General features: G+C 44.3%; 1 protein-coding gene across 1 annotated transcript in view; it reads left to right on the forward strand.

The window, feature by feature from the left end:
- UTP20 (UTP20 small subunit processome component) overlaps window positions 1-12,196 on the forward strand; it is a 128,256-nt gene that overhangs the window by 47,004 nt on the left and 69,056 nt on the right. Inside the window, exon 22 of the mRNA XM_075209252.1 lies at window positions 7,539-7,739. Coding sequence (XP_075065353.1) covers window positions 7,539-7,739 — 201 coding nt within the window. The remainder of the gene's footprint in view (window positions 1-7,538; window positions 7,740-12,196) is intronic.

Below are 12,196 nucleotides of genomic sequence, written 5' to 3' on the forward strand. Positions count from 1 at the left end.
TTCTATCCGTTTAATGTGTTTGTGTCTTCGGATGCAAATTTTGCCCATACTGCTCTACGGGCCCGGCTTTCAGAGCGGTCCCACCTTTAGGGGGCTGCTTTAGAACGTCCCCATGGTAAGCAGTGTCCCCCAGACTGGATGAAAGAGAAAAGAGGATTTTTGTACTTACGTTAAATCCGTTTCTCTGATTCCGTCTGGGGGGGGGACACTGCGATCCCTCCCTTGTGCTTTTCTTCTGCGTGCTCTTGGTTGATTGGCCTTTTCTCCTTGGGGCTTTTTAATTAACTGAGAGAAAGAGGCAGGGGGATTGTAGAGGGGAGGGGTCTGTCAGCAGTGCTAAAGTTAACTAGCTAGATGCCAACTCCCGTGCTCCCCTCCACAACCCATGGTAAGCTGTGTCCCCCAGACGGAATCAGAGAAACGGATTTAACGTAACTACAAAAATCCTCTTTTTGGTACTCTGAAGTTCTTATGTATGGCCTTGCAGTGGTCAATTAGGTTCACTCGATTTAGGGTTGTGTGTTCCATTTTTAAAAATACTGGACTTCAAAGATTGGACCCAGTCTCCATGATCCCTTTTTTAATAAAAGCTGGTTTCACGAGAATGTACTAAACTGGACATGTTTCTGTGCCTTACACTGTTTTAGCGCTCCCTATTTCTTTGTCCATCGACATCTGTAATAGTGTGAGGCACACCCATAGTTGATACTCTGGTGTCTACATTTCCTCTTCCTAATGTGCTCTTAGGTCTGCCTTTTGAGACAGCTTGAGTACCATAGTGTTCTTTTCGGTTGATAGAGCAAATCTTAGAGGGTTTACAAGGTGATATGCCTGAGACAGGCATCACACAGATTGTCTCAGTTTCCAGGATACATGCTTATGTGGAGGGCACAGCCTTTGATTTCTTGAGGTTGGCGGCGGGGGCGGTGAAGAGTCCTCTAGCCGAAATCTTGAGTGGAAGACAACATGTCCAAAGAATCCCTGTTTTGGGTTTTATTTTGCATTTCTCTTTCATCCATCTGGGGGACACTGTTAACCATGGGGGGTAGAGTAGGGTAGGGAGGAGTCTTGCACCCAAATAGTTAATCTTTTGCTGCTGACTGACATATACCCCCGCCCCTTTCCCACAGAACTCAGTTTGAAGTAGGTGCCCTAGGAGTATGGGCTGAAGTTTGGAGAGCTGCACAGTGAACTGAGTTTTACTGGGTTTAGGCTTTTTTGTTTTTAGCTGTTGACATAGTGCACGAGTGGCTCTGTGAGACAGAGCGCATTCGTGAGCAGAGAAGGACTGTACAGCGGGGGAGCCGCGGCACCCGCTGACAGGTTGGAAACAGTGAGACTTCTCGCAGTGTGAGATGCGCTCTCACACTGCTAGCAGAGTGAGACGCTGCCACAGGCAGTAAGCGCTGCTGCTCTTGCCGTCCCCGGGGCCATGGAATATACCAAGTCCCCTCCTCAAGGAAAGAGGAGGGGTAACTTGAGCTAATGGTCGCGCTATTCAGCGCTTTGCAGAGGGGAACAGAGGAGCGGATAGCAGCGATTCCACTCACAGGAAGTGTGTGGAAATTGTTGTCAGTCTGCACAGGAGAAACAGAGAGAGCCAGGGAGGGGTAAGTTAGAAAACCTCCCCCCTCCCCCGCTGTGTGAGCAGGTGGAAGATTAGCCAAATTACAAAGGAAGGAAGGACACAGCAGCCATTTGGAGGAGGCACAGCTGCTGGCAAACATCTCCCTGCTAAGTATCATTTATTTTCTCTATATTGCATGGATAGAGAAGTATAATTGTTATGGGCATATATATTAAGTCGAGCCTGTATAAAACAACAAAATTTGGCTCTCCTGTCTTGATTCAGAAATGCTGTAATGTGTTAAGACATAATTAGTATTTCTGATAACTATTGAGTGTTTGTGCTTGTCTGGTTGTTTGTGGCTTTGTTTTTTCTCCCAATAATGGCTGATAAAAGTAAAGCAACATGTGCCAAACATATGATCTGTTCCAAGTGTAATGTTAAATTAACTAGTGAACGTCCGGATCAGGGGCTTTGTGCTCGTTGTGCTGTGACACCTGTAATATTGCAGCCTAAAGACAGCCCTATTCAGGGGACAGAGCCTCCAGAGTGGATGGAAACCTTTTCACAGGGGGTTAATACCCTTGTGAACCTGTTAGCCACCACTGGGATCTCTGCTGGTTTAGATATGAGACTTACATCTACCTCTGAGATACAACCCCCAGTGAAGTTAGGAGGGGAAATGTGTAGTTCATTACCTCCAGAGGTTGTACAATTTCCTTTCCCGGCACTGCAAGAGTCACCCCACAGTGGCTAGAGGTCTTGACCGACTAAACCAATTGCTGGAAAATCCTAGACATATTCGTAGTTATAAAAGACATAGATCAGCTAATACGCTGTTGTCTCTGTCTGATTCAGAGGGATCCTCTGTAGAGGAAGGTGAATTGTTAGAGGATTCTGATTGTTCATTAATAGAATCAGAAGGAAGCTCCAGGCACCAGGGTATGGATGATCTGGTAAAAGCAGTACGTCAGACCTTGGGGTTTATTGAAATAGAGGAGATGAGGTCCTTGGACCGGTCTCTCTTTAAGAAGGCTTCTAAACAGCTGGTCAGGTTCCCTCCCTCAGCAGAGCTGAGAGATATTGCAGAGGCCTCTTGGAAGCATCCGGACAAGAGGTTCACTGTGCCTAGAAAATTTGGTTCATTATATCCTTTACAATAGGAGGACATGACCAGATGGTAACAGGTGGCGAGAGTAGATGCGCCTGTGGCGAGACTGCTTCGCCAGACCACGCTACCAGTACCAGGAAGGGCAGCCCTACAGGATTCGACCGATCGTAAGTTGGAAACTTTTTTGAAATCGGTCTTTACGGCTGCTGGTACAAGCTTCAGACCGGCATTATCTTCGGCCTGGGTAGCAAGTGCTATGGAAACCTGGGCTGGGCAGTTAGAGTCCGCATTACAGGATTCGGAACTGCTCCCCCTGGCCATGCACCTTAAGGAGGCGGCAGGATATATATATATATATATATATATATATATATATAATAGGCGGCCCAGAATTCAGCCTCCATATCATCTTCTATTTCTGCTACAGCAGTAGCAGCAAGAAGAACATTATGGTTAGGAGCCTGGTATGTGGATTTGGAGTCAAAAAGATCATTAGAATACATTCTGTATACTAGTGGGATGCTATTTGGTCCAGAGTTGGACTCCTGGATCTCACAGGCCTCTGGGGGGGTAGGAGTATGTCCTTGCCTGGGAATGCTCCTAGACCCAGAGTTCCAAGGTTTAGTTCTTTTGGACAGCCTTTTTTGCGGTTGCGCGTCTGGCAGAGGCCAGACAGTCAGGTCAAGGGCTGCTGGAGGTAGGAGACAGTCGCTTAGAGGAAGGTCATCCTTTTCCTCCACGGCAGCAAGGTCCTCTTCCGCCAAGCTGCTGGATAGACCGACAGCATGACTTCCACCCTCCTCTGATAACGGAGGGGGGAGTGGGAGGACGGCTGCTGGGGTTTGCCCAGCAGTGGACAGAGTCCTCAGCAGACAGGTGGGTTCAGGGGATCATGAGAAAGGGTTACATGATAGAGTTGGTGGAGCCTGCTCCACACAGGTTTTTTGTAACCAGTTGTCCTCAAAAAAGACAGGCAATGCTCTCTTCTGTCGATTTGCTTCTTTTAAAGAAGGTTATTGTACAGGTTCCGGAGTACCAAAGAAGGGAGGGGTTTTACTCAAACCTATTCTTGGTACAGAAACTGGATGGTTCATTCAGACCAGTGCTGAACCTCAAGCAGCTAAATCTGCATCTGAAAGTAGATTCTTTCAGGATGGAATCCCTAAGATCTGTCATAGATGGCCTGGAGGCAGGCCAGTTCATGGCATCAATAGACATCAGGGATGCCTATCTTCATGTGCCGATCTGGGAGGGGCATCAGCCGCTTCTCAGATTCACGGTAGGCTCAGCTCACTATCAGTTCAGAGCTCTTCCGTTCCGGCTTGCCACAGCCCCAAGAGTATTCACAAAGATTATGGCGATTATGGCAGCACTCCACTCCAAAGGGGTGCAGATTGTACCTTATTTGGACGATCTTCTAATCAAGGCGTCAACGGTCCAGTTGTTGGAACAACATCTTCGCCTTACAGTGAGGGTGCTGGAACAGCACGGTTGGCTCCTGAATGTAACAAAGTCACAAATGATCCCTTGTCAGAGAATTACATTTTTGGGACTAATAATGGACACTTCAGACAGCAGAGTTTTTCTCCCAGAGGACAAGATAAGGTCCTTGATGGAGTGGACAGACAGGGTTCTGTCACACAGGAGGCTGTCAGTACTCATGTGTATGAAGCTGCTAGGAAAGATGGTGGCATCTTTCTAGACGCTGCCATACAGAAGGATCCACTCCAGATTTCTTCAATGGGACACTCTGAGGAAGTGGTCGGGGTCCTTCCTCTGTTTGGATCGCCAGTGGATGAGGTTATCTCTAGAGACTAGAAAATCCCTCAGCTGGTGGTTGTTCAAGGACAACCTAATAAAGGGCAGATCCTTTGCCCCGTGGGCCTGGATCTTAGTATCCACAAACGCCAGTCTGAGGGGTTTAAGGGGAAGTGGTCCTTCACCTAGGGATGCAGGCTCTGTGGTCAGAGAGACAGTCTGTTCTTCCCATAAATGTGCTGGAACTTATGGCCATCCTGAAAGCACTGCAGAGGGCTCAGGGTGTGTTACAGGGAAGGCCGGTTCGCATCCAGTCCGACAATGCCACGGCAGTGTCATACATAAACAGACAAGGGGGCACCAGGAGTGCAAGAGCGATGAGGGTCACGTTTCAGATTTTTGCCTGGGCAGAAAGAAACGTGCCTGCGCTGTCAGCGGTGTTTATCCCAGGGAAACAGAACGTACAAGCAGACTATCTAAGTCGGCACGAAATTCTACCAGGGAAGTGGGCTCTGCATCCGGAAGTATTCCAGTTGCTGGTGGACCAATGGGGACTTCCGGATCGAGACCTGATGGCGTCAAGAGTCAACAGGAAAGTCCCAGAGTTTTGCACAAGTACAAGGGACCCACTGGCTGTGGCAGTGGACGTCCTAACAATGCCTCGGGACTTCAGGTCAGGATACCTGTTCCCCCCCCCCCTATCAATGATTCCCAGGGTCCTCCGAAGGGTCAGGCAGGGAGATCGACCAGTCATTCTGGTAGCTCCAGCCTGGCCACGAAGGGTATGGTTCCCAGAGATTCTTCTGGTCGCAGTAGGTCAAGGGGTTCGGTTGCCACTTCGAAGAGATCTGCTGACCCAGGGACTGTTCTTACATCGGGGTCTAGACCGGCTGAATTTAATGGCATGGCTTTTGAATCCAGTCTGTGGAGAGCCAGAGGGTTCTCTGTGAGTGTAGTAGACACTCTCCTAAGAGCCAGGAAGCCAGTTTCGGCTAGTATTTATCACCGCATCTGGCATGTGTATATAAGGTGGTGTAAAAAGAAATCTTACAATTCAAAATCCTTTTGTCTGGCTAGATTTCTACCTTTTTTCAGGGTGGCTTGGATGCGGGTCTCCGGTTGGGAACCTTAAAGGTTCAGGTGTCAGCATTGTCAGTGTATTTTCACAGATGGCTGGCGGAGATTCCGGATGTTAGAACTTTCTTGCAGGGAGTGCTTCACATTCAGCCACCCTACGTGCATCCTACAGATCCTTGGGATCTTAATTTGGTCCTGGACATTTTGCAGGAGCCTCCATTCGAACCACTTCGCTCAGCGAAATTGCGGTTCTTGACTTCGAAGGCTGTTTTCCTGCTGGCTATTGCCTCAGCTAGGAGGGTCTGTGAGCTGGGGGCCTTATCTTATAAAGAACCTTATTTGGTCTTTCATGAGGATAGGGCAGTTTTAAGGACTATTCCATCCTTCCTCCCTAAGGTGGTGTCGGGTTTCCATATTAATCAGGAAATAGTAGTTCCGGTATTCAGAAAGGATCCTCAGGTTACTGGAACAAAAGGAAGTAAATGTTTATATGTCGTTAGGGCGTTGCGGATATATGTTAAGAGAACTGCAAAGATACGTAAGACAGATTCTCTATTTGTGTTATTTGATTTCGCTAGGCGAGGATGGCCTGCGTCTAAGCAGTCAATTGCTAGGTGGCTTACCCTAACAATTAGGGAGGCTTATGTCCGTACTAAGCGTCCTGTGCCGAAGCGTATTGTTGCCCATTCTACCCGTTCGGTTGGGGCGTCTTGGGCAGCACGAAACGGGGCCTCAGCGGACCAGCTAGGCAGGGCAGCAACCTGGTCCTCGGTCCATACTTTCACAAAATTCTACCAATTTAATGTTTTTGCGTCTGAGGACGCCTCATTTGGCCGTAGTGCTCTACGTGCGGGGCGATCAGAGCAGTCCCACCCATCAGAGGGACTGCTTTAGTAAGTCCCCATGGTTAACAGTGTCCCCCAGATGGATGAAAGAGAAAAGAGGATTTATACTTACGATAAATCGGTTTCTCTGATTCCATCTGGGGGACACTGCGTCCCCCCCCCCCCCCTCTTTTCTTTTTTGTGTATCTTGGTTGATTGGCCTGTCCTCCTAGGGCTTTGTTAATCAAACGGAGTTCTGTGGGGAAGTGGCGGGGGTATATGTCTGTCAGCAGCAAAATATTAACTATTTGGGTACCAGACTCCTCCCTACCCTACTCTACCCCTCATGGTTAACAGTGTCCCCAGATGGAATCAGAGAAACCGATTTATCGTAAGTATAAATCCTCTTTTTTCAGGCAGGGTTCTTTTTATGTCTCAACTAGAAAAATTGAGAATAAGGGGGTAATCTGTAGCCCATTTGATGCTTAGAGGGCCGCCCATTCGGCCTCTGAAGTGTATCAGGTTGCCTATTGCTGCTCTAAGACCTACAGGTACGTCAATGGCATTGCTGTCCAAAAAGAGTTTTTTTTTACATAAACAGGTCTTCTGACACAAACTTGTCCTCCTGTCAGTAGGGCAGTGTAGACTCTCCTTCTGTTTGTTAGTGACTCCTGTCTTGTGAAAGGCGAGAAATATTTTTTGTACTTTCTATATTTTCTGTTTGTATCACTAAGCTGGTTACCAGCATAACATAATATTACTAATTTAAAAGTTCTTTCCTTGGTAGAAAAATATGAGTGCAACGTGGTCCATGTGCATACGTGTCAGGTTTCACATAAGGCACAGTAAGAGCATTGAAGACTGAGATGAGGGCTCTTTCACTACATATTGTATCTGTCTGGCTGCTTTGTAACAAAAATAAAAAATGTCTTTGATTTGCATGTCTTTCATGATGGAATTGTAATTAATCTGTTATGTGGAACATATTGAGAATGGGATGAATTATATGTATTAGTACAGCTATAAAGAAATTTGTAACAGAAGCAGGGAGGCTATGAGTATGTTTATTTATACTTAGCGTTATTGGTACACTGTATGGTGAAGAGCTTATAATGCAGAACACTGTGGATTTACATCACAGCAGCCTAAAGACACAGACATGAACATCATATAACCAACTTATTACAATGATTCCTTTCAGCAATGAATACTATCCGGCAGATTTATTAGTGGCTCCTTCCCAGGACCTTCGGAAGAAGAGTGTTGACAAAGCAAAGAGTGTAGCTGAAGAAAGTGTCGGTGTGGAAGAAGATGTAACAATGGAGGAACAAGACTGCACAGAGTCGGATGAAACCCAGAATACTGGGCCACAATCAAAGAAAACTAGAAGAGCTGCCTCAAAGTGAGTGTGTTATCTGCACAGCGCTCAATGTAGCTGATTCTGTACATATTATTGGAACTTCCCAGCTTGCAATAAAATGCCAGAGTGTTAGGTCTTTAGAAGCTTTTCACGCCATCAGTTATGAGAGAGCCTGGAATGATGAGTCACTAAAGCAAAACCTCCAATTTTAGTGTTATTTACATACCATATAATGGACTCTGGCTCACAACAGATGACTCTGATATGGCTTAGACTTTTAGTTCACAGATTGTCGTACACATCATGTAGTTAAAGTGCCTCTATCTCGGTACAGTGCTTACTTACTTCAAGAATAGTGTAGTTAGGACTGGATGTTTGGCGACAGGTCTGAGTTCAGGAAGGTCTGGGCATTATGACAGTTTTATGATTGACATACTTGAAAATAATTCCTGCTTGACTTATTTAACAGTTTATTTGTGAAATGTAGTTGTTTTTTTTATTCCAATGGGAAATGTAGAAATCTTTTGAAGGCTGGTAAGATTTTCAGCAGTTGATGCATAATAAAACTAGGTAGCTTGCCAAATGTGTTAACTTCCACAGGTACAGTTCATTATGTTCATAGATGCAAGCAAATACTTTAATAATTACATAAGGAAGGAGGAATGCCCATCCTGTAGAGATTTTCTTGCTGAGTAAAAATGCAAATAATTATCAAATGAAAGGTGCACCAAGAAACTGAAAACTAAGACAACCAATGGACCTGTGTCATTGTACATATGCCATCCAATGCTTCTGTTTGAATTCTAAATATGACTATATTATAATTACTTGCATAGTGCCAGTGATGTATCAACAGAACCACAAAGGTCCTTCACCGGCACCTGGGACTAATTTGCTTCTGAGTGGTGTATGCAGATTGCAGAGAATCGGGCAGAGCATTGTCTCAACACGCTAGTTCAACATAGGACAGCCAGTGGATGGGTGAGAGTGTTAGCTCTTATCTGTAGGTCACAGAAATAGAGCATGATCTCTTAGAAGTGGTAATATTTATTGCTAAGAGATAGCTCTTGAAAGAGCTGTCGCACACACCAACACAAGGTAGTGAAGATGTTACATACATACACACAACATAAATTGAAATAGTCACTTAAAATACTGGACCAATCCTAGGGGGTTACGTGAGTTGGGTGGCCAATGCTAGGGGGTATATCCCACTGAATCAACCAATCAAGATTAGATTTGACTAGGTCAATGTACCAAGACTTTATCATGTGCAGTCAATTTCTTCCCAGGTCGAAAGACATCTCCTTTTCCAAACAGGAAAGCTTTCAAAAGAACAATATTATTTACTAATGATTGGCATTAGGGCGTAGCTTTGAGTTGCAGGGTGAGACTTTGTGTCTGAAGATTTTTAAGCCTACTTACAGTATTTTCTTATTCCTTAATAACTATATCTACACAGGTGTATTTTACCATTGGGAAAATTTCGCCAGCTATCCTTCCCTTTTACATGAAGACCTCCCACTGTACTTGGCCCAGCACTCAAAAGAATGTGGTGACTAAAGTAACATCATTCCCCTTTCTGGGCTCAGTCCAGATACTCAGTCCAGATACTCAGTCCAGATACTCAGTCCAGATACTCAGTCCAGATACTCAGTCCAGATACTCAGTCCAGATACTCAGTCCAGATACTCAGTTAACATCAATTAATAACCTCTCTCACAGAAAAATGTTTGGGCATCCTACATCAGAAATACATCCATTCCCTCTACATCCATATAAGCATCAGCAATGCAAATAAAACCATTTCCTTATGCACACAGCACCATAACGTTATAAATATGAATGCACACATATTTATATATTAATATTCTCTTTATAAAGGTTAAAATATTACCAGCAGCACATGCAGTGTGGGGGTGAATGTGGATCCACCACACTGATACTCTAGGAGAGTTACTGGTGAGGTTTTTGATCTATATTAATATGAGAATGACATACACAGATTAAAAGGTAATCGAAATAGAAGCTTTACAAAGCGCATATTTGTCCACATTTATTACTTTGCTTGTACATCACATTACAGCACTTGATGAGCTGTCTAGGTGGCCCTTAATTTACTATGTTTATGGAACTTTGTTATAGTGTCATTCTTTTGCATTTTTAAAACTCGTCAGCAAATACAGAAAAAGAGGAAGTTTTATTGTGTGCAGTTTGTCAATACTGACATTTTTTAAAACATGTTACTTCCCCTGGATATTATGAACAGTTGACAACTATGAGAGAACATAGTTGGAAAATAATAATCATTGAGCTAAAAAAAATATGTAACTACATAGTTTTGTATATATTAGGTTTCTTTATGGATTTATTTAGAATCCATGTAATCTAATAAAACTAGGTTTATGGGTGTAAAAATTCAGTTGTTAAGAGACACCAAGATCATTTTACCATGTGAAAATGTACTTATATTTTAAATGCAATGATATTTTGGTGCTCATGAGCTATTTTCTGGTTATGTGTATAAATACACAGGGCTTTATTCATTAAGGAAAGTAAGGCAAAATAAGGGGTAAATCTTTGCCTGGAAAAAACATGTTACAATGCAAAGGGTGCACATTAGTTTATTATTTTGCACATAAGATAAATACTGGTTGTTTTTTCATGTAGCACACAAATACTTGATAACTTTATTTTTACACTGAAATTTAAAGTTGATCTACTACTTGCCCTACCCCAACTTTAAATCTGTCCCCACATTTTAAAGTTGCCTCCCCCTCCAGTGCAACATAGTTTTGCCAAGATTACTCTTTCTCTGTCCTACCACTGGGGGACACTGCGTTACCTTGGGGTATAGTAGGTGGGACTGGAGTTAGGCACTTATAAACTTGTTTGTTCCCCTGACTCCTCCCCCACTATGCCCCTCCTCTGTAGCTGACTTCAGTTGTTGTAAGTGCCTTCTGGAGAAAGGTCACTTTTGTATAGGCTCCTGCCTATACTTAGTTTAGTTTTAGGTTTCATGTTTTTATTTTATTCTTTTTTGCTAGTGCGGCGTAGGGATCCAGCCTAAGTCACAGAGTGGGTGAATAACCTGTCAGGTTTACTTCACCCGGGGCCCCCACGTAAGGTAAGAAGCTGCTTGCCTCTTACTTGCACCATTGCCGGCAGTCTCCCCCTAGAAATGAGCAGTTGGCCCTCTTATTGTAACTGCATATACATATATATATATATATATATATACATAATGGCCGGGCCCTTAATTATTTATCGGGCGGGAGTGAAGCTACAATAGCCTTTCCTCCCCACGCGGACATGCCGGCAAGGTCCATCGCCTCCTTTCCCCTGTGGGCAGCGAGCGGGGGGACAGAGACGCAATCGCGCTGCACTAAAGACGATTAGCGCAGTCATGCTCCCCGCAGCCTGGGCACTTTAAAATTGGCGGTGGATGCCTTGTTAAAGCCGACTGACATACTTTGTATGTGCAGTTCGGTGGCACGTGGAGGCGGCCATCTTGGGGACAGATGGAAGTCTGAACTCCCTCCCCCTTTCAGCTACTGAACAACAGACGGCGCCCATGCCTGGAGGCTGTGCCAGAGACATGGGGCTGCACGCTGAAATCCCTCTGCCTCCAAAACTGCGGGTACCTCTGTATTGTTTTTAATTTGTTTGCTAAACAAAAGTTAACTTGTTCAGTCTTTTTGGATATGGACTATGACTGTTTTTCTCACTTGGTGTCTAATTCCTAGAAACTTCCTGGTATATAGCCTAGAGGAGTTTCTATGCTGCATTGAACCTCTAATATATATATAAAGGGCTTGTAATTGCAACTTGTGCCTTTAATTTTCACTGTGTCTGCAGCAGAGTTCCCAAGTTTAATAGACATTTTCTGTTATGTCTGTACTAGGATACACAGGTGCCCTATGTTCTTCTGGATTATCTTTTGACCAGCCTATCCAGAATGCTCTGTATGCACACGTGTGTGTGTGTGTGTGTGTGTGTGTGTGTATATATATATATATATATATATATATATATATATATATATATATATGTGTGTGTGTATAGGTATATGTATCACACAATGTATTTAGTTAAAAGAATATATATTATGCTGTATGCTTTACCAAGGTAAGAATCAGCATTTGCATGTTGCAGTGTGTATATAATTAAGGTGCCAAAGACATATCATTACGAAGTAATCCCGGCTGGTGACAACCCTGTGGTTGTTCAGTTCTCTTATTCTGCTATCCCTGGTGGGAGCTGACTAAAGAGGTTTTTCCTACACAGAGCAGGAGCTGGTAGAGTGGTTCTCTAACCTTTATTTGCTGTATTCACCCAGCGGAGTCATAGCTGGTAGTAATATAGCCATCCAGCTATGAGAGCTATGAGAACACTAGTTTGTCACAGGCTTACAGGACTACGTTCCAATATTGGAACTCTCAATTGGCACTATTACAAACAAGTATTCAAAGGCTTCTGGCCGGTGGGTGTGCTTTCTT

The sequence above is a fragment of the Mixophyes fleayi genome, chromosome 4, assembly GCF_038048845.1.
Source record: "Mixophyes fleayi isolate aMixFle1 chromosome 4, aMixFle1.hap1, whole genome shotgun sequence".
NCBI classification, from domain to species: domain Eukaryota; kingdom Metazoa; phylum Chordata; class Amphibia; order Anura; family Limnodynastidae; genus Mixophyes; species Mixophyes fleayi.